Raw genomic sequence first — 26,828 nt, 5'->3', positions numbered from 1 at the left:
GATTATATTGATAGCTCCACAATTTTTAGACCCCCCCCAAATACACACTTGATTATTCCCTCTTGAGAACCAAGTTTGTACAGGAAGGCATATAAAGAGGTATTTTGAGTCGCTGCCTACTGTCTGTGGGGATTTCCTTCCCCATGTGGCATGTCAAAACCTGAGCCAATTTGGGTTGTATTGTGCCATCTTTTTGTTTAATACTAATGAGTGTGGATAATTTGCCTGCTTTTCAACCATTTTTAAATGTTTTAATCTGTCCTGACTTGAGGGGTGTGAACAGGTTAGCAATTCAAATAAAATGAATCCATATTTCTTGGCTCTAATGGACTTTGGAACTGGGTGCCAGTTCTCTCCTGCTGAAGGCTAAGCAAAGCCTTCCAGCTTCAGGAAGGGCAGTTATGAAAGCCTGTCTGACAGCAGTTTCCCCTGGCATGGCTGGTAGCCCTGTGCCCCCCCCCCAAAGCAGTGTTCTATTTAAATATGCCTGGAGGCAGAAATTTGGAAACCTTTCTTCTGTAGAATTTGCTCCCTTTTTTTGCTTTGAGCAGTGACATGTGGAATACTTTTCATGTTTAAGTATCTGTCTCTTTCTGATCCGGAAAAGGACAGGAATTGAGGATGATAAGGAATCTAGCAAATATCAAGTATGCCCATATGAAATCTATATATTTGTATTTCCCCCTCATATTTCAGGGGGGGAAATGATCATGCTTTTGTATCTATAACATGTTGAGTCAGTCCACCAGTTGGGAGTTCTCATACATCTCACCCTTGAGCTCATTCATTTAGAAAGGGTGGAATCCTGTATATATATTTACCCGGGAGTAAAATAGGAATTACTTCTGAGTAGACATGTATAGAAATGCCCTGTAAGTACAATTTGGAAATAAGTTGAGTCACAATGAATATGTCTCTTTCTCAAGTAAAAGTGTTCGGGATCAAGAGGTGTTAGTCAAATTTCTTTATAATGTTTTAAAGTAATTAATCAACCGTTAATGTTAAGCTGATTACAACAATTACCTCTGTCTCAATGTAGGTGGTATTTTGAGCATATTATTCAATGAAAGTGATTATTCCTTTACAATAAATAAAAGGCATATCATGTATTGTTTTCAAAATCCTTTTAATGCATGGCTTGTATGCCCCCCCCCCAACTAGACTATCAGCACTGAACATTCTTTCAGGACTGACAGCTCTGATTAAAATACATCTGCAGCTAATGTATTATAATTGATTAATCAAGTAATGCTTCCAGCTCCATTTCTTATATTTTAATGTCTTAGCTGGTACAGTGTTCCTGAGCAGATTCTCTTCTGTTACACCCAAGAGGGGTACAGTTTCATGCAATGGATAATGATGAGAGTAGGGCTTGCTGTGAAGAGCAGCACACATTAGCCAACCTGTCAGAAAGGCTTTTGCTGCATGTGATTTGTATAGTGTAAAAGCAGGTAGCATTCTTTGTCTTTTTGTGTGGTCTTTGGGTATGGCCATTGGGCTTCATTGGTGATACCATCGGGCTTCTAGGCTTCTAGGTGCAATATTGGCTGGTGTAGCAGCCCCTAGCGCTTGGAGTCGAAATAATTTCCCCTTTTTTGAATGCACTTTTCTGTGGACTGAAGTAGTTATGCCATGGTTAAATGTGGCTCAGTATCTTCTAGACATGCTCACAAGACTGTGTTTAATGCTTGATAACTTGGAGAAGAGGTGGTTGTTACTGCTTAGATGAAATATTTCTTGGGGCTGCTCACTGTCCCTCAGTTTAGTGCTACTTTGTGCTGTCCTGTCCTTGTTAATTTGTTTTTTTAAACAACAACAACAATAAAATGAGTACCTTACAGAAGAGGTTGGAATATATTATCACAGCATTATTGGACTCACATCCCACCCCTCATCCCTCATGTGGTTTTAGAATAGTTTTCTAAATAATCAGATCTTACGCATGACTGCTGATTCACCAATTTTCAGTTTTCCCATCCCTTTTTCTTTAAAAATCGGACCACTGTCAGGGGCACGAATAACTTAATTTTGAAGTTTTCAACACTATATGTTGCCTTGGCCTATTTTTAGGAAAAGTCCGACCACCCTTTTCCTCATCTGGATCAGTGGCAATGCAATGGAGGGGAGGGTTAAATCTTCCTTCCACATGGAAATCTCATCACATCTGCTATTATTATTATTATTATTAATACACAGTTACAGCACAAACCTATGCATGTACACTCAGAATTAATTCCCATTAGGTACAGTGGGGCTCACTCCCAAGGGGAGGTGGGTACAAGATTACAGCCTTAGTTTCACATCCAATTTGGACCTCGCAGTGTCAACCCACTACAGTATCTGTAATACACAAATGATATCTGCTCACCTCAGAGATGAAGTAAACATTGCTGGATAATGCATGTGAACTGCTTTGGAAACTGGAAAACACCATATAAATGCTCAGTATCATCATCATCATATAAATAAAATCCACTTCCCAACATTCCAGGGTGACCAAGAAACAGAACCCAGAGGTACTCAGAGGTACCATGAGGCCATTTCCTCCAAACCATATACACCTGACCAACATTGGGTGGTGTCAGCTGATGGGCCGGGAGTACGGTGCAGTCTTGCTGAGTCTTACTTCACCAGCTCTTTTCCTGTGGGGAACATGCAAGTGAAGTAGACCCAGCAGAATTGAACCTTCCTCTCATCAGCTGGTGAGTGGAGACTTTAATCCTGCTGGAAGCTGCTTCACCCACCCTGTGGGGGTCAGCCTTGACAGGTGGTTGGGACTGCTTACCTGCCAGTCACCTGATGTCATGTCAGATGATTGACAGGTGGGTAGCCCCACCCACCTGTCAGTGTTGGCTCATGGGGTATGGGGGAGGTTCTTCACCCCTGATTGAAGGGGGGAGGCTGTCCAGTGAAAGGGCAGAATTGCTTCCCAATGGCTGGGGTGCAAGCTTAGTCCCCTTCTCAAGTACTACACTCCTTATTTATGAATTTTATATCCTGCCCTTCACCATGGATGATATCAAGGTGGAGCACACAACTATGCAAATTCATAGTTTTGTTTTTTTAAAACCCATAGGTCACAGGTAACACTGATGCACATGTTTTGCTAGTTACACTCTGGATAGATGAATGGCTGCTGTTCATTCTTGTGGGGGGAAATAAAGGCACAGCCACTCTGCTGTAGTGGGGCCAGATTCTCCCCACACGTGCTTTTGACAACAGGGAGCCTTGGAGAGGGAGCAGACCTCTCCTTTTTTCTTTTCTGAAGGCATGTTCTGAGGAAGGGGAAGTTTTCTGCTTGGTTCACCCACCAAGCCCCAGGGATCAGTGGGAGAGGGTGCACCATCCCTAGGGTGGGACGATTCCTCTCCTGCTCCTTTGGGCTTGGAGGCCATGTTTGAAGGAGAGGGAGGGCAGAGGAGCAGGTCTTGAAGAACCAGTCCCGGCACCGTGCTTCCCTTTGCCCATGCCCGTGTCCTTTCCGTCTCAAATGCACGGACACCGCCTGACACACTTGGTGGGCCTTTTGCTGGCTACAACCACAGCAAACTGTTCCAGTGGGGGGGATGACACTCAGGCTCTCTGTGCATAAAGGGCAATGTATATCCTGCAAAGCAAAGGGATATGTATTTAAAAACAGGACCACGCTTCTCTTGAAAAGCATTTCTCCCCGCAGACCCCTCCCACCTCTCCCATTCAAAGGAAGCATTTTGCATCTCTGATCTTGTTCAGAGCAAAAAGCTCAAAATCCCACAGAGCGTGTCAAAGCTCTTGGCTATACCTAAAGCAGCTCTTTGGATCTTTGTGCAAATACTTTTCAAGTGGAGGTGCAGGAGTGCAGAGAAAGTCTGAGCTCAACTTCACTGGTGCTGCCACCCTCGCCAGTCCCGCTGACCTGTATGGGTGGGTGTAGAGGACTCCGGCAGGCCTCCACTAACGGGAAGCTCTTAGTGTGGCACACCTCCTTCGCCTGCCAGTCTTTCTAGTTTGGGAGGGCTATTTGTGTTGATGGCAAAATGGGCAATAAACGGGTTGTTTGCATCCAAAAGAGAGTAGAGTGTTGTGAGGAATATTAGGGTGTGAAGGAGGAGGTGGACAGGCTGTTCCTGAGTTTGGGATCACACATAGCATAAGCCCAGCCCAGGGAAATTGACCCTGGCTGTAAAAGAACCAGGTTATTGATAGCACTTGCTTCTTACGTTTACCAGGCAGGGTTACATGGTGAGCTCTGAAACAAAATTGTGTCACTGAAAGTGGTTTCTGTGGGGTGTCTGAATTCCAGAGAAAAATGGAAGAGGTTCCAGTTGAAGGCTAGAAAGAAAGAAAAAGTAGAATTGAAGACTCTCCGTGGTCCTTCTCACTGCCAGTATCCCCTCCCCTCCATGTTTTTTCCTGTCATCAGGGAAGCTGGAAGACTTAACAGATGTTTTCAAAGCTCTTTTCCATGCTGAGGGGTGGTGGACTGTGTCTCCAGACTGGTGCCTTTTTTCTTTTATCCAGGTGGGACATGATGGGGATATCAGTCTGGTGTGAATAGTGGAGCAGGTGGAAGGTTGTGTGTGTGTGTGTGTGTGTGTGTGTGTGTGTGTGTGTGTGTGTGTGTGCCTGTGTGTGTGTGTGCGCACGCCTCTCTTTGGACTCCACTCCTTTCTCTGGGTGTTGCCTTATGAACGTACCTGGCAGGGGTTTGGTTGCTCTTTCAGTAAAGAAGCTGAGTCAATATTCCGTGACCCTAATCGGTGGAACTTTACTGCAGGGTGCTCCTGTGAGCTGGAAGTGTTGGGCGGGGGAATGGGGTGGGGAGGGAGGGAGAGGGGAGGGGAGGCTGGAGGAAGGTTAGGCCAGGGGAGGCCAGGCAAGAGATTGTGCTGGCTGATTAGGGCAGCTGCTGTCGCTTTCATCCCTGTCACCCCTGGCATGGTGTGGTTGCTGAGGAGCCCAGCCTGGAGGGGGGCCGTGGTAATGAATTTGTGCTCTATTTTGTAATGAAAGTTTCATTTGTAGTTTGTTTACAAGAAAGAAGAGATTAGCAGAGAGAAAGCTCCCGAGAACTCAGGGAGGAAAGGAAAAGAGCTCTCAGGCTGAGAGGAAGTGGAGGGGGTGCTGGTTGGATTGAGTGGAATTTGTGACTGGGGCAGCTAGGTAGAATGGGCAGAAGACAGTAGAATGGGCACATGACAGAAAGCAACCCCAAACATTGGGTGCATGGAGCCCGAAACATTGGGTGCATGGGTCACCCTGTAGTTTCAAGGGCCACATTGACTTTGTGCAAAAGAAGAGTGTAACATGGTGCCCTGGGAAGGTTGGTCTTGTGAACTGATGAAGGTGGAAGTTTCAGAATCGAAAGGGAAATCCAGCTGCTCATTTGTATTTGGGGTGGTGGTGGGCATTTTGCAGGCAATTTACAGTTATTCAGAAGGCTATAAGATTTCTGATTGGGGTGGAGAAAAGAAAGTGGCAGTGTTCACTTATCTGCTGTGGATGAGAGAAGGAGCAAAGGTTTTAAACAAGTTAGTAAAAAGCCGTATGTCTGGCTACCTGGGATGAGCAAGAGTGGCTCTAGACAATCGGGAAGGGAGAATTCTGTTTGTGGGAAGAGATCTGGTCTTTTTTATTAATTTGAAGACGATGACATGCTACAAGTGTCTAATGCAGGCGTGTTTGGGCAAGTGGCTAGTAAATAAAAATAATGTGAGCTGGAAACTTTTGTGGGCTTAATTCCAAGTCTTTGAATAAAAAGCTGCAGGGAGGTTGAATCTGGCAACCTATTAGGAAGTACCTTCTAAACTGCAAGAGCCATTCCATTGGAATGTGCATCTGAGAGGCTGGGAAATATCAAGAGAATGTTGGTTCCTGGATCTGCCAAGGAAGGTTAAATAAAGGATGTCCTTTCTTGGGATTGGGGGGGTGGGAGGACTGTTCTGGATAATCTGCCGAGTTCCTTCTAAGTATGCTGCTTCCTACACTTATATATTTTCTGATTTTTTCAGCTTAATGCTTCGGTACAGAGGATGCTGTTTGTATGTTTCTCTGTACAGGCAAGGTAACGCTATACTTCTCTATATGGGAGATTCAAAAGGCCGTGGATGTATATGGCTGATGTTCTTTCAACCCCAAAATCTGCATGCGCTCCTGGCTTTATCTCACATGGGTCTCCCTGTTTATACCACACAGGCTGCTGTGATTTTCAGTCCAATGCAGGCCACATTATATGCATGGGGGGAGCAGAATTGCAAGCCTTGGAAAGGGGGTACATGCATTGCTCACCTTGTGCTTGGTTTAGTAGCAAGTCTGCAATGCTGGGAGTTGCTGTTTGGCTGTGCCATCATTAACAAAAGCTGCCAGGAGATGCTGCTGACATTGGGACCTGTCTGGCAGGGCCTCTTATCACAGGAATCCATGTGGCATAAAGAGGACAGAGATGGCAATTGTGGCTGGCACAGAAAGGGCTTCACAAGGAATCCTCCCAGTGTGGGCTCTTACTGGTTATGACAAGGCACCCTGGTGAGATTCTTGGCAAATGCAGAGCTTAGCTGGTAATGACAGGATGCTTGCGAAAACAACGAAGAAGCTTACAGAGAGTTGGTTTTGGTGGCTCGTTTCTCAGCGGTGCAACATTTCCTGGGAGCTTTGGGTGCCTTCGCTGCTTGGGCTGTCTGTCAGTAGTTTGGCTAAAATGAATTGTGGGGTGGGTCTAGCCAAGGATGCATATTAGACTTGTATTCCATTCCATTACACTTTTGCTGCTTGAGTTATGCCTCTGCCTGCTACAAGCCCTTGGTTTGGGTAGACTAAAAATGTGGCATGAATGAATAAAGATTAAGTGTTTACACATATACCAAAGTTGAATGGGGAAAAATGAATATTTGAAATGTCTTATATTGAAACAAGCTACTGCTGCACCTAGCCCTGTGCTGCTTACTCTGACTGGTAGCTCCTCACCAGAGTCACCAGTAGGGCTCCCCCCAATCATCTGCCACCTGAGCCTTCTAGTTAGAGTTGTGTGGGGATTGGACCTCCATGTAAAGTGAGCCCTGCCGTTGAGCTATGGTTCCTTTCTGAAATGTTTTGACTCCCAGGTTCCAGCATTAAGTATTCGCAACAGAGGGCACCAAATCTAGAGAGAAGGCAAGTCTCAGCAAATTGCACATGTAGGCTGAACAGAGGAAGGAGCAGGACAACTCTGGTGTCTCATAAAGTTAAGCGATAGGGAAAGTAAACTTGGCTGCAGACTAGGCTACCTGATTTGTGCAAACTAGGTTGTCTGTATGCCAGGAAGGGTTGATGAAACGGTTGATGAAAAGTTACTGAGTCAGCATAGTGATGCTGCTGCCAAGGAAGTCACCTCTGAATTGAGTTACTCTAAGAAATAAGAAAGGAAGATGGCATGGGAGGAAGTGTGTGTTCTCTATCCTAGTCAGCATGTGTGCAGCCTTACTGGGCTGAGCCTGGATCACTCCAGTTATCAAGAAAGGCAAGGGAGGGGCAGGCAATAATTCAAAGCAGAGCCAGAGAAACCATTGGAAGCATTGAGGATAGATTGGGGGTTGGGCGAACACATATACAGCAGGTGGTAATGGGTTCACTTAGCTTGGAAATGACTGCAACCTGTTCCCATAATACTTTCTGCATGGGATATGCAGCCTTTTAGCTGTGCCGACACATACGGAGCTTTTCCTATGGATGCCAAAAATACAACTTGAAGTGGGTAAAAGTGGTTAGGATCCCATTGCCACCTGGGTTAAGTTCATGGTCTCAGAATTTTACGCGACATGATTTCTGTGTGCAGTAGCAAGGCTGAAGGGGCTCAGCGTAGCCAAAGGATCCTGTTGCTGTGTACAGAAAGGGTTGTGAGACTGGGTCCAGTGGGCGAAGGGGCTGTCTCTGAGGATAAACATTTGATTGTTCTCCTTTTCTCCTGTAGATAAGATGAGAACTCTTTGGCATAAACTGCAACGGAAAATATTTAATCTGTATGTTAGGAAAACTCTAGCTGCCAGATGGGTGGTTGCCTTGAGGCGCAATGGTGTCTCTCTCACTTGGAGGCCTTTAAGAGCAGGTTGCATAAGTTCAAATCCCTGGGACGGGGCTCTGTTTCTGTGATGTTATTGAGGAGACAGGGTGACCAAGCTGTGACATATGTTCCTCGACAGACTGAGAGGTACTGCACAGGCCCCTGGGATTCTTCCAGTTTGTGAAGTTTAACCCCCCACCCGGGATTTTGGCATGTCTTTGCATGGTTGTGAAGACCTGGAATTCCCGGGACACATCTGCACCCAATCTTTATTTGCGCGTACGAGGCACATCTTATGAGCCTGTGGCCCACACTCTGGACAAACCACACAACTTGAGCCCAGGCTAGTCTCTGCCCATCTGCTTGACCACAAGTGTGGACCGTACACTCTTCCTGGTGGAGTAATTGTGTGGGGATGTCCTGTAAGATACTGTTCTTCCTTTTCGGGGAGACTGATACAGGGACCAAGTTGGGGAATTGTAAAGTCTCCTGTTCAAATCTTGCCTTGATCATGAACATACTCGGAAGATGCTTTTTCTCAGCCTCAGCCCTCTGCATATTCAGTATGGGGATAAGAACTGACGCCCCATTTAGAATCACTATAAGGATTAAAACACGACAGTATATTTCAAGTGTGCAGAGCACTCAAAAGTGCTATATAAATGTCATGTAGCGATTTGAGTGTTCCCGTGCTTGTGGAGCTGCAGCCGCATTCACAAGAGAGAGAGAGAGGTATCAGCAGGCATTGTGTCAAAACAACAAGAATGAATTATAGAAAACAGTTAGCAGAGAACATTTATCATAATCTGACAAGTGCCTGGGGGAGAGAGATTTTTACTTGGTGTTGAAAAGTTGTTAATAATGACTCCCCCGGCAAGGTATTCCACAAGCGGAGAGCCACAACTGAAAAGGCCCCTTCTCTCATCACTGCCTTCTGAACCTCCCTCAAAACAGGCAAGCCTGCGGTGCTGTCTATTGCACCCCTCTTGCAGGTTGAGGTTGGACTAAAGCAGAGAGTAGCTTACAGAAAACCTGCTGTGCAGTTTGTTGTTTTTATCCCCGTATTGCGGGCTGGGAGAGTCATGTGGGAGGTGGGAAGAGTCCTTAAAAATGTGAAAGGAAAGAAACCCAGACAAAACACGGCAATTAGTGCTGTAAAGTTCACTGTTAAAACCCCTATTGCAGGTTGGAAGGCTGTGCAGAGAGGCGGGGAGGGGGAGAGCAGCTTACAGGAGCAATGTATACTACTGTTAATATTGCAGGGTAAAGGAGGACTACTTGAACTGCTTCCTCCCAGGCCAGAGCAAACACTTAATTGCTTGGAGATGCCATTTACTTGAATGCAGTCTGCACTTCTTAAATGTTAAAATTTGAAAAAATAAACACCTAAAAGTTGTTTGTGAAGCTAGATCTGTCAGAGTAGAGATGTCTTTCTTTGATGCTAAGGCCAAGGTAACACTCCACCTCCCCCCAAGATACGCTGTAACATTTTCCTGCAGAAGAGAGAGAGAGAGAGAGAGAGAGAGAGAGAGAGAGAGAGAGAGAGAGAGAGAGAGAGAGAGCAAATTGCTTGAAACACAGAAGTGCTATCCAAATGGTTTATGATTGACTATGTTCAGTAGGAACTCCTGTGCAGTCCAGAGCCATAGGAGAAATGTTTGGGCGAATCTGCTCTCCACACACACCCTAACTTGGACAATCTGGAGTGACTTGGTAGATAAGAACAGCTAAGGGCAGGGCCTGACCTAGGGGTGCGTGGCCTTTTGCCAATGGCCTTTAGCTTCCCACCTGAGGTACATCACAGTTGGGAACCTGTGGCCTCTCACAGCCACTGTAGCCACAGGATGGTTATTCTGGCTGGCAAGGGAGAAGTGCAGCGCCTTCTGTGGTAGAGACCAGTAGGAGAGAGACATGTTTGGTTTCAGCTGGGGTAGATAAAGGGGTCTGGTTGTGCTGCTGCAGATGCACCATGGCACTGCTTCTCTCTGCGTCCCTCCCAGCAGTCATTCTTCCTCTGGTCACTGCTGTGGATACATGACTTGAGTATCTGTCTCCAGGCACTGCAGTCGTCTGAAAGGAATTCTCACACAGCGAGGTTGATGTTGCCAGTCTCCACGTCTCATTTGCAAACATCTTTGTAACACAGAGTTGGTACCTGAAGCCAGCTCCCCATAGAACATGTCTTTGGGTATCCTGCCATCTTCCATTCTGTAGACGTGACCAAGCCAGTGTAGACATCGCTGAAACAAGAGTGCGAACATACTTGGATTGTGGGCATGGGAGAGCCCATCTTTGTTTGAGACTCTGTCCTGCCATGCAATGCCCAAAATATTTCTGAGGTGGCACATGTGGAAGGCATTGAGGCATTGCTCCTTGTGGTTGTAGGTTGCCCATGACTCACTTCCATAAAGCAGCACTTGACACACATACCTGGTAGACCTTAATCTTGGTATTGGTTGTTAGCAGCCCATTCTCCCTTTTGGAGAGGTGAGCCATTGCTGCCTTGTCAATACACTTGTGCAGTTCAACATTGATGGAGACGTTGCTGGTTATGGTGGAGCCCAGGTGGACAGAATTGTCTCCCACCTCAAGAGTGTGGTCCCCAATGCTGATGTGTGGCATGCTGGTGACGTCGTCCAACAACTCCTCGTTCTAAGGATATAGAGGGTGTCTCCATCTGTGTCAGGGTCCTGCCCACACCACAAAATTCAGCTTTGAAATGGGAACTGGAAGTGAGAGCTCTGTGTTACTCTAGAACCAGGCATTCCCAAACTTCGGCCCTCCAGATGTTTTGGACTACAATCCCCATCATCCCTGACCACTGGTCCTGTTAGCTAGGGATCATGGGAGTTGTAGGCCAAAACATCTGGGGGGGGGCACAGTTTGGGGATGCCTGCTCTAGACATTTCTAATCTATGTGTAAGAAGAATCCCGTGGAAAATGAGTTCCCTCTTCTCTCCCAACCTGGACACATAAGAGGAGGTGTGGAAAGGCAACTGTTTGTGCCACATGGTGGAAGGTGCTGTAGGGATCCATGCTGACGGATGTTGTTTTTATTTGTGGCTGTGTGCTGCATGTTTATTCCAACCTTCCTCTTGGGAGCCATGGGTAGCTTATATGGTTGTCACTTGCGTCCATGAATTGACCTACTGCGAGCTGCTTTGGGGGGCCATCTTTGGCCAAAAGGTGATCCAAAATTAAAATTGTTGTGCTTGTGACAATCCTGCGAGGTAGGTTAGGCAGAAAGATTACGATTGGCCCAGGGTGCCACTCTGAGGATTTTCAGAGAGTTGATTTTGGGATTGCTGTAAGAGCTTCTCTCTTAGGACCACACTACACATTAACAGCTGCATGTCCTATATGTCAGAATGCGGATTGTGCTGAATTCTTAGAAAAAACAGTGAATCAGTGAGGCACTCTAAAGTTAACTACCAAAGTCACATTTCCCCTGATATTTTTGCCTTGGTGAGAATTGCCTGATGCCTCAGAGACCTACCAGGAGAAGCATGGTGGGTGTGGAGTGAGAGATGTGGGAGAAATATTCTGCACATCTTTCCCACCCTCTTGCTTTTCTAGCTGACTCGTTTCCCACTAGGAATTCAGTGGCAAGCGGTTTCTGACACATGGGCCTGCCACCCTCACGTCTAGTTTGGCAGTTCTGTAAATAAAGGTACCTGGGCAAGTCCCAGTTACAGTCAGGTAGCCGTGTTGGTCTGACGTAGTCGAAACAAAATATAAAAATTCCTTCCATCAGCACCTGAGAGACCAAGTAAGTTTGTCATTGGTGTGAGCTTTCGTGTGCATACACACTTCTTCAGATACCAAGTCCCAGATACTGCAGTGATGGGCACTGTGTAAATGGTTACAGTAATTCAAGCTGCTGAGGTTTGTGGTGTCGGTAATGAAAGAGGTGGAGAAAATATGCTGGTCTGCCCCCTGTGTGCATTTTAAATGTGATTATTTTATAGAGACTAGAATAGATAGCAAGTAGGGTGCAGAAAACTTGTTTTCTTTCTTATTTTGGGTTTCTGTTGCATGTTCAACATGGAGAATCCTCTGCTATCCTTAAATCTTTTCATGCCCACAACACACTCATCACTATTATCAGAACGGTGTGGATTCCACTTCAAAAAGAAAGGTGGAATTCCACAGCCTGTATAAACTTATGTAAATTGGACCTGTTGGTATAAATTATCCTGTTCTGTCTGATTTATTCTGCTTCTGCAACTCATGGGGGAAGGAGCCCTGTAATGCATGGAAACTCCATCCCTGACCACAGGAAATCTTGTCCAGCTCTCAAACCTGACCCCTTGAGCTTCCATCATGCACTAGCCACACAGTTCCAAACCTATTTTCACAGCCATATGGACTAGAAACTTGAATTTTAAACTGAGATTCTCTTGAAGCTGAATTCTGTGCTCACATTGAACTGCTGTGTACACATAGCCCTCGCCTTCCCCAGTGTTTTTTTTTTACAGACAAGCAACTGAGGCTGTGACACTTTTTCTTTTGCACATGGCTGAGCAGGGAAGGGATTTGAATTGGGATCTCCTGGTACTAAGGCAGGCTCCCGACATCTTACCTTGCATGTCTCCATATTGTTGTATGTCCCCTTGGTACATTTGCCAAAGGAAAATGGGGTGCACACTTAAGATGAGCAGGGTCTGTTCGGTGCTTCCTGTTTTTTGTGACAGGCCCCATGTGGTACACATCTCAGCGTGTGGATCATCCTGTGGCTTGTGCAAATCTGAATTTCAAGGGGGTTCTCTAGGCCGTTTTGTCCTGCAACCAGCTTTATAAGCCAGGCCAGGCTTGAGGCTGTGCAGAAGCCATAAATTCCAGGAAACTCCCTGCGAGGCGCATCTCAGTGGGGATTTGGGGTTGGGGGAGGAGGCAGGATGAAGCCACACTTCCTGCCTTGTGTGAGCAGATCTGTCTGCAGCCAGCAGGACAGGAAGAGGAAGAGGGAGCACTCAGGCCTGTTCTGAAGATGTTTGTCCTCAAGAAAAATAAGGAGGGAGGGAGGGAGGGAAGGAAGGAAGGGGTAGAGCAACTGTCCAAGGGCCTGTTTGGGGAAGGGAGGCCAGGGTCCAGACCCTCATAACTTTTTGGCTTCAGGCTGGTACCCTGAAAATGAAGGGATTGCTGGGGAATGGGTGGAAATGATAAATAAGCCTGCTAGGGTGCTTCTCCATTTTAGAATGGTATGTGTAATTTTGTTGTTGCTCCCAAGCAAGACAAGAAGACTCATAAAAGGGCAGCTAAAATGTCCTGGTCGGAATGGGTGGGTTGTACTTTTCCTTATGAAGAACAGCTTGAAACCATTCAGCCTTTGCAGGATAAATGATGAACGAAACAATGAATGGGTTATGTTACCCACGTTTATAAAGTCATGAGTAGGGAGAAAATGCTTCCTTTGGGTTCTCTTCAGAAATGGATAAGCAGCAGGTGGACACCAAGCAGGAGGGAGCATCACTTTACCCCGTATCTGAATGACTTGTGCCAACAAGAGAGGGGCCAGTTTTCTAAGGCAGGCAGTAGCAGATACTTAGGCATTAGCTTTCCAGGAGTCTGAAAAAAATGTTTGAGGAGTTCTAAGAAAGACCAACCTTTTTTTTAAAAAAAAATGTGTCCAGGCAACATTTTTTTCAGCCTTGCGTATAGAACTCATTGCCACAGGATGTTGAGAGAGCCAATAACTGCTTTTTAAAACAGGTTAGATATATGAGTGAAGTATAGATTTATTTGTCAGAAGCACAGCCTTTCTCTGCAGAGGCTGTATACTCCTGGCTGCCAGATGCTAAAAGCTGAAAAGAGATAAGGGGGTTCAGCTCCCATGCCCTCCCCAAAATCCTCACTGGATTATCTGGACTGAGGCTCATTTGCAGAGGTAGGTGGGCCAGCAATGGTCTGAGCTGCCTTTGAAAAGCTGTTCAAAGTCAAGGCTAAACAGAGCAAAAAACAACAACTCTGTGTTCATATGCCCAGTGGCTCTAGCCCATTATAGGGATGTGGTCTGTCTATCATTTCAGGAGGAAAAAGGCAGACAGAAAACCCATTAAAGCAAAAAATGCCTTGGAACAGGGGCTTGCATCGAGTCCTGCTCTGTCAGCCCTTGCCGCAGGGGTCTTTTAGGGAGGGGTCCCTCTGCTTTTCCGTTTGTGCAGGCTCTTAACTGCCTTTATGGTGACGCTGATGATTTTGAAATCTTGTGGCTGACCTTTCCGGCTCTGGAAGCCATCCAAGGCCTGTGCCTTAAAGCACAGTGAAGGTTAGGAAGGAGGGAGGGAGAGGAGAGGAGAGGAGAGAAAGAGGGTGCACACATGAGAATGTCCTCTTGACCGCGGGAGTGGGAGACAGGAATGCAATCAATTCCATAGGAAGTTCTGTGGAGAAGCCAGGCGAGTTTTTCTGCGACCTTTGAGAGGGTGTGTTTGTTCCCCTTCCAGCAAATAAGAACCCTTAGACAGAGTATTATTATTCAGCTGGCAGACCGGCAGGAGCACCCTCAAACAGTCACCTGCCACCTGTGGCACCAGGAGATAAGACGATAAAAAACACGATTTGCCAGAAACATCCCCTGCACAAAGTTCGTTGGCCCATGCAGGAGGCAAGAAAGGATGTACCTCTTGTTCACTTCAGCGGAGCCTCTGCAGTGGGATCCCCACCCATATCAGTTTGTACTTGGCAAGACAAACCATCTCTCAACACTTTGGTGGGATGAACTGCTCCCTTTGCTGTTGTTCAGCTCCAGAGGTGAACAACTCTCTGGATTTGTGGGAGCAGTGCAGCGTGAATGACAAGTGTGCACCCTTAAATACTCCTCTAAGGGCACCTGGGAGCCTCACAGATGCTCACCATTATGTGTAGAGAGAGGTGCATTTTTTGCTAAGTTTGGTGTTTTTCCTGGTGTGGCAACCAACTTGCTATGCAAAGTGTGGACCACTTTTGCTACTGGGCCGTTATGGTGAGGATCACTTTCCGTTATTCAGCACCAACATCTGATTCTTGGAAGTCTGCTGCTTCTGAAGAAGCAAGCTTCTGGATAGAAATAAACTGTGTTTGTTCAAATAGCAAGTTCTTGTGGCGCCTTAGTGTGACAGTTGCCTAGAGGCTCATTGCACGATGAACTGATAAATATAACAAATGAATATAAATATTTATTTATTGCAGCAGAAATTCTCATGGACTAGAGTCCACATGATCAAGTGCCTGAACTGGGGGAATGAATTAGGGAGGCTCACTGTCTTCTCTCTCTCTCTCTCTCCCCCCGCCTTCCCACCAGCATTGGGGTAATAATGCCAGCCTGTCTTATGCAGTTGTTGTAAGATCATTGTGATAATGTATGTGAAGTGCTTGGAGCAGTTGGAAATAGCATTAAATATTAGTATAACCATCAGTAAAAATAATTTGTTAAATAGGACTTTAATAGCATTTTAATGGGGGCATTTTATATGCATTTTCTAATTTTACTTTGCTGCTTTTCTCTCCACATATCCTGTTAATATCATTTCTGTGTTGGGTTCCTCTCGGCCAAGGCTGGGGAACCTCTGGCCCGCTAAATGTTGTTGGGCTTCAACTTCCACAATAATTGGCTATGTGAGCATGCAGCTTTCACTTGTCAGGTGGGGCTTGTGGCACAATTAACTATTATTTCCTTATGGTCCCATCTTCTGCCACACTTGTCTCTGGGCCTGTGGTCAAGCTGCTTTCCTCTCTGTGGTTGTTTGCCTGAGAGACTCACTTCTGTAGACCCGTGTTTAAGGTGAGCGGATGGAGGTTACTCTCCACCCAGTTTCAGGCCATATGTGATTTTCTCCCCAGGGGAAGATCCTTTATTGCTAGCCAACTTGTTGGCTCTACACTCTTGAGTAACTATTGTCACAAATAATAGAAACAGGGGTTGCCATATGTCCTCTTTTTCCTGGACACGTCCTCTTTTTCATGGGTAGAGCTGTCATAGTGATCCGTAGTTAAAAGTAGAAGTTGGCAAACGTGTCCTCTTTTTTGCTCTTCAAAATATGGCAACCCTATCAGGTAGGCATGCCAAAGACACATATCTCTTTGCTAATTAAGAAAAAGTGGACTGGGAGTGGGGAGTGGGAGAATGCAAGTTGGTTGTATTGCTTTTATATTTTGATACAGAAAAATTGAACACAAAAAACATGCAGAATAAAACCATACTGTATTCAGAACTAAAAAAATATCAGTTTCCCCCCACCAGCATCCACTGACCCTCCCTTCCCCAGAGAGCTTAATGTCCTCAGCACAACCAAAGCATATTCATAGTACTTGGTTACAGCAGGATCAGCGGTATGAAAGGAAGGGAGAGGGAGTCAGTGCAAACACGTATCAGGCCTAAAAGAGCCAAACAGATTTGTATTGGATTGGAACCAATCTATTGCCACCTTATGCATTTACATAGTCAGTAAAGGAGTGCTTTCGCCCACAAATGGATCTCACTTTCTTGGGCCGCTTAAGTATTCTCATTTGCAGGCAAGGTTTTAAAATAAAGGCACTCCCCAAACCCTTCGCTACCAGTAATCCAAAATAGAAAATTTTAAGTTCTTCTAGAATTTGACTATGGTGGATCAGATGTCTGTATTGTGTTTTTAAGCACTGGTATAGTTAGTTCCAGAGGGCAATTCATGTTAGTCTCTTGTAGCAAGCATTCAGATTTTTGAGGCAGCTTAAGGACTAGTAAATATATTATGGCATAAACTTTTGTGGATTCACAGCCTTGGGTCTGACTAAGTGGGCTTGTGTCTGTGAAAGCTTTTGCCAAAATAATTTTGTCAGTCTTTAAGGTGTCACGTGATTCTTTTGAGAGCTTTTGCTACCATTACTGAGGTGTGTTTTACCGGGAAAAAAATACTGCAAAAGCTCTTAATATGTACTGGATTTTGTGAGTCATATATCCTCAAGTAGTTTTTTCTTGCTTGCTGAGGGTCTTCCTTAAGCCCCCTCCCCCCGGCACAAACATGAAATGGCACTACTGCTGATTCTTTGGCTATGACTTTCTTGAAATTTTCCCTCAATATGCATCTCCTTCATCTATCGGTCCTTGATCCTCTCTTGCCCATCCTTGCTTCATTTATTCTATTTTATTCTTCGGTTTCTTTGTTTTTACTGCTGTTCTGCCCAAAACAGCCACGTCCATTTCTTGCATATTTTCAAAAACTTCTAGGCAGAGACCGCATCACATCCATAGTCTGGCACCCGGATGGCACTAGAGAAATGTAAAAGAGCAGCATCGTATTGGCCGTGTACCGGTAGTTGCATTCAGATGTGGGAGATCCCAGGGTCAAATCCTACTTGGCCAAGAAGGTCCCCAAATGACCTTGTGTGGGTCACACTTTCTTAATCTACCACCTGGGATTGTTGGAAGGATAAACAAGATAAGACTTAGACATGAATGTTGTGTGCCCTGACGGGGTGATGGCAGGGAGATGCTGCAGAGGGGACTATGAGTAATATCCAGCATACAGGATCTCCTGGTTCTGGTATGTATAATAGGCTCCAACCACAGCAGCTTGTTTTTCCATGCCAAGTTCCTACAAGCGTTCCATTGTCTGCTACCTGCTTCTAGCAACTAACCTGCTAGTATGCGCAAGCTTTGCCCCATCTGCATGGCTCGGATAGCCAGGCTGGTGCAGGCAGCTCTCTGCCACGGGGAGGGTGGGTGTCAGGCAGGGCAAAAGCATTCTGTCCCTGGAAGCAGGCCTTGCCTAATTGCCCTTAATTAAGCTCTCTGTCATTCGTCATCTTTACATCTTCAAACAGGAAGCCTCAGTGGGAAGTGGGCTGTTCTGGGGAAGTCTGGGGCCAGGATTTAGGGGTGGGGAGAGAAGGGTGGGTGGGTGAGGGCTGTTAGAAAGGCGGAATCACCCTCAACCTTCCCTTTGGTTTATCTTTTAACCCTTTCTTGCTCCTCTCTAGGATGAGACATCGGTGAGCAGCGAGGACTTTGATATGAGTGACTCCACATGGATGTCAGCTGACCAGCATCTTAACTCCAGTTTGAGTCCTAGCCAGGAGGAAGGGATGCGCAGCCCGCAGAACATCCACAGCCAGGAGGATGGTGAGTGTCCATTAATGCCATCTGGGGTGAGGGGTATTTCTCAAAACTTTTATAATGTACCCCACACACAGTGCATAATTTATTATGCTCTTTGGCCCTTTGGATCCTTCTGTCATAAGTTGTAATTATGCATCTCTTGATGTAATTAGTGCTCTTTGCCGTGTGCAGGTTGTCAAGAACTCCAGGCCAGTGGTGGAGGCCATGCTTGCAATCTCTCTCTGGTGGCAGCTCACCAACTCTTGTCTTGCGGTGCCTTGAGAGAGGCAGGCATCCCAGGGATATGTGCCCTCCCCACTGTTTCTTTTGAATTAAAACATGGTCCACATGTGCAATAGAATGAGGTGGCGGTGAGAGTGGACTGTGCGAGCTCAGGATTCAATCATGGGGTGGGTGTGTTTGCGCACGCCATTTCTTAAATGGTTTCCCCACATTTAAAAATCCCTCTGCAAGTAGAAAACAAACCAACATGCAGCAGAAAGAGCATTATGTGCAGGAGAGCATTAGAAACAAGATTTCCCCCACCTGCAGCCTGAAATGGTACCCTAACCCACCACCTCAGGTCTACTTCGTTTTTCTCCTCATGTACATAGGCTAAATTGTAGAGCACATCACTTGCATGCAAAAGCTCCCTGCCAAAGTCACTGTCATCTCTAGTTACAGAACCTCACATAGCACAGCTGGGAAAGACCTCTCTCAGATCCCAGAGAGCTACTTCCAATCAGGGTTGGCAGAAAAAGGCTTGGTAGACTAATGGCCTGACTCGGTATAAGGCAGTTCCTTATAGTTTAGGAGCCTGTGGGAAAACAATGCTGCAATCGAGCCTTTGGAAAGCCTCTTAAGGAGCTAGTGAGAAGAGGTTCCCCCTGCAAGGAGTCCTCCCTTTAAGGGTGGTGTTATGCAACAGTCCGTTGTGTGCCATGGTGCAGTGCATAGTGTGGTGGTGACTGGAAATGCCTTGTGACAGGCAGTATACTTGCCAAATTTTTATAGAGAGGGAGGGAGGGAGACATAGAAGCTAGATTGGGAGTGTGGCTCGCAGGAAAGGGGCTTCAATCCTTCTGCTACACCGTTTTACCAACAAAAATGTCCTACTCCCAAAAGTGCCACTTACTGCAAAGACACTTTCCGGGTCACATAGGCACAAACACACACACAGGTGAAGGGGCTCATCCATCCCAGTGAGCTCCCAATCCTTAGCTCCCCATGGCTGCTGTTTCTAACAGACAGCTGCACGGGGAAAAATATCATCTGGTTCCAAATTGCAAAATTTGGATAGATAGAATAAGGGCCTGGCAGAGGACTAGAAAAATCGGATGGTGTTCAAGATATTGTAGGGATTGGGTTAATAAGTAACAAGCCTTCAGGTCATATCTATCTATCTATCTATCTATCTATCTATCTATCTATCATCTTTGTGAGAATTTTAAAAATTTCCGTTCAGAGCATAGAGAACATATTCTACAATAAAAAAATTCCTTCAGTAGCACCTTAAAGACCAACTAAGTTTTTATTTTGGTATGAGCTTTCGTGTGCATGCACACTTCTTCAGATACACTGAAAATTTTCATTTTCACTGTATCTGAAGAAGTGTGCATGCACACGAAAGCTCATACCAAAATAAAAACTTAGTTGGTCTTTAAGGTGCTACTGAAGGAATTTTTTTATTTTACTTTGACCCAGACCAACACGGCTACCTACCTGTAACCATATTCTACAATGATGTTTCTTTCACTGTTGCAAGGTCTTAAAACAAAAACTACTGCTCCCCTGCCCTGTTGTCAGTTCAGCTGCTTGGCTAAATAAGAAAATCTCTTGGAAGAATCAACCCTGTGAGGTCCTCTCCATCTACAACTTGTTATAGGCACAGGTGGGAGGCATGACTGGCCTTTTCCCCACAGGTGGAATCTTGTGGGTGCTTCTGCCTTTCCCATCCTTGTGACTTCCCAGCCATCCTGGCAACAGTCAGGGCTGAACAATACTTTCAGGATCTGGAGCATGACTGGCTCTGACTGCTGCGGAACGTCCCTCTAACCTGAAGAAGTGCAGAGGTGGAGGTGCATGGAGAGAGATCTTGTGCCATGCAGGGCTTGCAGCTGGTTGTGGCTTGAATGGGAGGGAAGTGTGTGAGTGGAAGTGGAGGTTAATCTCCCTGGGGAGGGGAGCACAGGTAATTAAGAGGGGTCAAAGTTGAGCTGTGAGGGATGCATGGGAGGAGGCTAGCTGGGAAGGGGAGGTGTTGTGTTAACTCTGCAGAACTTGTTAGCTTTTGAGAATAAATAAGGGGGTGGAAGTTGAGGAGTTTGGGTCAAAGTTCATCTCCATGGCATTTGGATTGACTCTTGTTCTGGTTTCTTGGAGAGCTTGAATCCTTCATTGTCCCCAGAGGCCTCTGCACAGAGGCAGCTGGAGGAGCCCGAGAGGCATTGCCTGGTCCCAGAGAGCACCCAGAGCTGCCTTGTGCTGCTCTGAGACAGGGGTGGGGTAGGAAGAAAAACCTCCCTATGTTTAAAGCAAGAAAGGGCCATTGTCCTAGCACACTCCCTAGCAGGGCCCATGGGAGCAGGGCATTGGGGCCTTGTTCCTTTCTGCCTCTATGCACACGGAGAGCTTGTTGCAAAGTCTCCACTTTTGACAAAAGGCTGGTAGGGGTTCTTAAGGTCTCTTACACCTCGGGAAATTTTGGAGCAGAATTTGCTTCTTTTGGGGGCATCATTCAGACAATTGCTGTTGTTTGGAAAGTGAACTACTGTAACTAACTAACTAACTAACTAACTAACCAGCGGCTGGGAGCTGTCAGGATAAGCCTGCACAGTTTGTGAGCAACCCTACCGAACAGTGCAGCCCACCGTGATGGCCTGCAAGATGCTTGACAGCCTCTCCCGTTTGTGCAGCCACAAGTAGCAACAAAACCTAGAGGCTTACTGGGCTCAGTGGGTCCTGGCTCAGAACAAAGATAATTAATCCAGTGTGTCAGAAATCTGCCTGCCACCATGGCAAGCACCCCACTGCCCTTTGGTGAAGATGCCTCTCCTCTCCAGCCTGGAGTTGGGGAGGATGCAGGGACCATCCTCCACAGGTGGGCTGAGCTTCAGACTGCACAGTACAGCTGATGGGAGCTGGAGAGGAAGGTTGGTGCTTTCCTTTTTTGGTGCTCTTTGGTTCAATCACACTCAGAGTGTCCCTGCTGCTTAGTGCCAAAATGAAAACCCACCCTTCCCACTCAGCTCTTCAGGTGGCTGTTTTGACACTTGGCAGCAGAGGCACCCCGAGTCCCAGCTCCAAGTCTGAATCTTGAAATGGGGGGGGGGGTTGTCTCTGCAGCTTCACTGGACTTTGAAGACCCTCGAACTCCAGTGCAACTCCAGGGACCTTGCTTATCTTCCTCTACAACTGTCAGAGGGTAGGGGTCAGCAATGTGATCCTATGTTCATCTAGTTAGAAGTGGATCTCTTTGAGTTTTTTGGGACTTGTTTCCAAATAAGTGTTCAGAATGCTTCATAGGAGAAGGTATGTTCTGGAGAAAGGGTGTATGATGGATAGGAGATGAGTGGGCATTGGGATGGTGTTACAGTGACCCTTGAAAGCTTTCTCAGAAGGTGTTTCTGCCGGATCTGGGCCCTTCTGCACTAGCCTAGAGCTGCAGCAGTAACTAGTTGAGACTTTCCACCACCCCACACATACTTTCCATCCTTGTTAGCATGAGCTCCCCAGCTGCAGTTAGGATTGCTCTCTTAACTGAGATGTATCAGGAGAACCTAACTTTGCAGTGGCAAAAAAGCAACTGGGTAAACGATTTGGCAGGCCCAGCAGAAACAAATACAGTGGTACCTTGGTTTACAACCATAATCCGTTCCGGAGGTCCGTTTGTAAACCAAAACAGGTTGTAACCCAAAGTGCGCTTTCGCCAATGGGGCCTCCCAAAAAATTATTGTTTGTAATCCGGGGGGGGGGGAGAGAATGGGTTGTAATCCAAAAAATGGTTGCAAACCTGGACACACACACTGCAGGTTTGACGTGTTTCTAATCCAAAACATATGCAAACCAAGACCACTGTATACACACCTCTTGCATTTTGTATTTCCTAAGCACTCAGCCTAGTTATTCAATTTGCTCATGAAATCTAGGAATATAGCTGCCTATACAGACTGGCAGTAGTTCTCTGGGCTTTCAGACAGGGATCTCTCTCAGCCAGAAATTGAACTGGGACCTTTTGCATGCAAATTAAGCTATGGCCCTTTCCCAAGTTTGGAGGTGGAGACATGCATAAGTTTCACCAAAGAATGTCAAAATCCTGTCAAAAGGGGAATAATATAATCATAGAGTGGAAGGGACCTTGAGGGTCATCTAGTCCAACTCCGTAAAATGCAGGAAGCAATAACACAAAGGAGAAGGTATGGTTTTGAGAGGAAGAGCCTGGGCAGCAGCTGTCACGGTTCAGGTTCAGGTTTGGAGAGGTGCTGGTGTCCTGAAATCGCTACAAGGCCTTGCACTTTGGTGCTTGTTGGCTGGGCTGGTAGATTGAGAGTTGGTGTTGGTACTGGGGGAGTAGAGCTCGAGTCTCACTTCTGCTGTCATGTGGGATTGTATGAACTCAAGGATCTGCCTCAGTTCTCCATCTGCCAGAGGGGCACAGTAGCAGCCTCTCTCATTCTCAGGGGGTTGTGAGGGTAAACCTACAAAGGTTAAATATCAAGGAGTGCAAGAAAAGTTTGTACACTAAAACGTATTGGGAATTAAAACAGCTTTGGATTTTATTGATGGTAATTATAATGAAATATAGAATTAATGTGAGCTGCTTTGAAAGTCCAATGAGAATTAGTAAGCAGGATCAAAATATTAGAACAGTGGCAGAGAACCTCAGTCTCGGGAGCAAAATGTGGCCCGCCAGTCTCTGTCCCCTTGACTCTCCGAAGGTCACAGCGCACATCAGCCCTGCTTTGCATCCTCCATTGCTTTTGTTTGGTTGGAATGTGGCTCTGAACTGTGTTGAGGCCCCTTTCTGCATGGATGGATGGATGGAGAGAGGGGGGAACATTTGACTTTTGCATTGGTGTACAAATTCACTTACATTGCTCTGCCCACTTTTGCCTCTGACCCTGCTCCATGGATATGTGGACCAAGATTGCCCACAACAGAACACACTCCACTCGTGTCTTAGGAGAAATGAACATCAATAGTTAATAGCAGGGAACTCAAATTGCAGGGAAATGGCTTCAAAATGTTCCGAAGGACTGTTTCCATCGCTGCCCTTGAAACACATAGCACCCCTGTTTTTCTCCTGAGAGTTATGCGGGGAAATGTTCTTTAGCCTTTTGGTACAGCTCAGGCTGCAGCAAGGAAAAGCCAGCCATGGTAGGCTCCTGATGACCAGTGCTTGTAACACAAGCACCCTTCACACCCGTGTGTGCGTGTGCATATGCAGTTCCTGGGGGAAGTTCACAGTTGGTTCATAATTCTTATTAATCATTTCCCCTGGTATGTTATGCTGTCTGTTGCTAGCTGTGCCATGCCCTCTGCCAATCAAACTGATTCACTTGGTGTTACTTGGAGTGGTCTGCCTCTTCAGAGGGCAGGGAGAGAAGCCTGCTTAAATCCTCTCCTAGTTAACTATGGCTGGGTTGGCAAACCTCTGGCCATCCAAATGATGTTGGACTCCAGCTCCCATCACCCCCAGCCAGTATGGCCTGTTGCAGGGATCATGGGAGTTGTAGTCCAGCAGTGCTCGGAGAGCCTTGGGTTTTCCCATCCCTGTGCCAGTGTAGGGAGGGTGAAACTGAGTAGTCTGGATGGTAAACAGCTTTTGGTCCAGTCAGTTTCACTGCTGAGGAAAAGAAAGAAAATGCTCTTGAATGGCAGGACAGTAATGTTGCACAGCTGGTGTCTCTCCCCCCCCTTTCTTCTTTAAAAAATATTATAGATGCAGTTAAGTGCTTGTGTGTTCACAACACTTTAATTAAAATCTATGTAGTAGGTGCCCTGAAAATTGTGCCAGAATATACATATGTGCAAAGGAGGTCATTAGGTATGCAGTGGTGCTGATGCGGAGTCCTCTTAAGGGCCCTGTAGTTCAGTGATTCAGCAGATACTTTGCATGCAGGGACGGAACCTGGCAGGGAAAAACTTTGGAGAGTCACTGCAGAGTGGCGAGTTGGGCCATTGGCTCATCTTGCCTGGCCTTGCCCAACCTGGTGCCCTTCAGGTGTCTTGGATTACAACTCCTTTCTGGCTGAAGAGTGCCATGGGGAATCTAACCTGATATTTCAGTGACTTGTACTGTTTCAGCGGATTTACAAAGGAATATGGTAGCCTTGTCTGCTTAGCTCAGGCCACATTCCTTTCCCAGGTACATCAAATCAATCAATCACAGTTACTTATACGCAATGTTTGCTCGGTAAAATTGCTCTCGAGTTGCTTTATGACAAATTAAGTGACAACAATAATAAAGCAACATTCATAAAATCAGAAGCATATAAAACAATTTAATAATAATTCATGTCATAATTGCCATTAATACAACAATTCATTTCATTAAAACATTTCAATGTAAAGTACGGTAACTGGTAACAATAAGGCCATGCATAATAAAACTAGCTTTCAAACAATTAAAACATAATTAAATTCAATCACCTATCATTACCAATACAGCAAAACACACACACACACAAACGCCTAAAAACAGCCTCCACAGATTTCTCAAAAGGAGCTGTATAAAGCACAAAAAGCACAAAACGACAGTGCAGTGCAGATGTGCAATACACTCAAATCCTGGGGAGAGTTCTACCATGTCAGTCTAATTTAGTAGAAGCAGAATTCAGAATGAAAACCAATACATTCCTGAAGCACATTCCTCTCATCCCCACCCATCGAACTCAAAAAGGGCTGGGTATTTGCATGCCCTATACCAACTCCACACCAACGGAAATAATCTTAATACACTTTCATGAGGAATGGCCTGTCTTGATCAGAAACCATTTAGCCTGCTCTTCCCACCTGGGACGCCTTTTACATTTCCTCTCCCCTCCTCTCATCAGGATAAGTTCAAGAAAAAATCCACCTCACGTTCAGAAACCAAGCAGATATTGCTCTTTCGACAGAACTCAAAAGCGGGGACACCAAAAACTGAAATGCCGTTGAGTGCCATTCACAACCACCTACTTTAAGTACAGTCTGACACAGTTTGGAGCATTTGGGGTGGAGTCTTCTCAGTAGGCTAGATGGTTCACAGAGGGATTCCTTCTCTGTGCTCTTCCCCAATATGGCACTGAGAGCAGGAAAAGGGGGAAATGCTGGCCAGAGTGGGCATGTGATCAAAGTAAAAAGAGCCCCCCTGGATCAGATCTAGGGGTACATCTAGTAGGGCACCCTTCTTCAAATTGTGTCAGGGGACGAAGGCAATAGCCCTCCCCTGTGCTTGGTCCTTGGCCCCTAGTATCCAGAGGGTGCATGCTCCTGCGGAGGTGGAGGTCCCATGTTTGAAGTGGCAGTTGTTGTTTAGTTATTTAGTCGTGTCCGACTCTTCGTGACCCCATGGACCAGAGCACGCCAGGCACTCCTGTCTTGCACTGCCTCCCGCAGTTTGGTCAAACTCATGTTCGTAGCTTCGAGAACACTGTCCAACCATCTCGTCCTCTGTCGTCCCCTTCTCCCAGTGCCCTCCATCTTTCCCAACATCAAGGTCTTTTCCAAGGATTCTTCTCTTCTCATGAGGTGGCCAAAGTATTGGAGCCTCAGCTTCACGATCTGTCCTTCCAGTGAGCACTCAGGGCTGATTTCCTGAAGAATGGATAGGTTAGAGGAAGAAAATGAACAAAAAGCTGTGAGTTACAGGTATTGGCAGTACATCAGTACATCTATAGAGTTGTATCCCACTAAGTTATGCTCAGAGTTGAACCAGTGATGGGCCTAAGTTAGTCATGCCTTTAATTACTCTTGAGTAAGGCTAACGTTGGCTACAACACAGTTTTTATGCAGCCTTTGAGAACAATAGATGATCCAAACCAAGCAAAAGGTGACTCAAGCCTCTCCGGGCCCCTCTTTTGCTGTTACTGCCTGGAAGTCTTTGGCTGGGTGTCGTCCTGCTGCAAGATACTTATAAACCTCCAGAATGGCAGAAGGGAGCCAATTAGTGCTAATGGATTTGGCACAGAAGGGTTAGCTAAAAGGCATTGGGGAAAAAGCTTTGTCATCAACAGAGCAGGTAGAGTTCATGTCAGGTGATGCAAGGATTGGGACAATGTATGTGGATCAGCATCCAGCACTCCTGACCTCTGGAAGGCAATGTCACTTCGCACAGTGGTCCTTGTGGCCTCCGCTTCCCAAGGGAGAATGATGCACTCACCAAGTCCTCTGCCAAGGAACAGAGCCTCGGGAACACCACCACTGTAGTTAAGCTGTGGAACTGGCTCTCAAATTCATGGAGGACCCAGCCACCAGTGGCTACCAGCCACTATGTCTATGTCTATGTCCTAACTCCGCTGTCGGAGGCGTTAAGCCTCTAAATACCAGTTGCTGGAAGTCACAAGTGGGCCGAGTGCTGTTGTGCTCATGCTCTGCTTGCAGGCTTCCCATAGGCATTTAGTTGGCCATTTAGCATAAAAGCCTGTTGGACTTCTGGAAGCCTAGGTGAGCAGAATGGACTTCACCTGACCCTTAAAAGGTGTTGCCATGGAAATGGCCCCTCTCCCTTAGGCAATCTCTGAAGATGGAGGAGCTTCTGAAGATCTTAGCTGACAA

The 26,828-nt window shown here is 46.2% G+C and overlaps 1 protein-coding gene across 6 annotated transcripts in view; it reads left to right on the top strand.

Annotated features, from left to right (window-relative positions):
- The window catches only part of NOL4L (nucleolar protein 4 like), a 125,921-nt gene that overhangs the window by 74,386 nt on the left and 24,707 nt on the right, over positions 1–26,828 (top strand). For all 6 annotated transcript variants that reach the window (XM_035121756.3, XM_088674800.1, XM_088674801.1 and 3 more), the window contains one exon: positions 17,954–18,095. In XM_035121756.3, coding sequence (XP_034977647.1) covers positions 17,987–18,095 — 109 coding nt within the window. In that variant the 5' untranslated portion in view covers positions 17,954–17,986. The remainder of the gene's footprint in view (positions 1–17,953; positions 18,096–26,828) is intronic.

This window comes from Zootoca vivipara, chromosome 7 (assembly GCF_965207765.1).
Source record: "Zootoca vivipara chromosome 7, rZooViv2.hap1.1, whole genome shotgun sequence".
In the NCBI taxonomy this organism is placed as follows: domain Eukaryota; kingdom Metazoa; phylum Chordata; class Lepidosauria; order Squamata; family Lacertidae; genus Zootoca; species Zootoca vivipara.
Note: the sequence above shows the minus strand (reverse complement) of the source record. Positions and strands in the feature narration are given on the sequence as shown.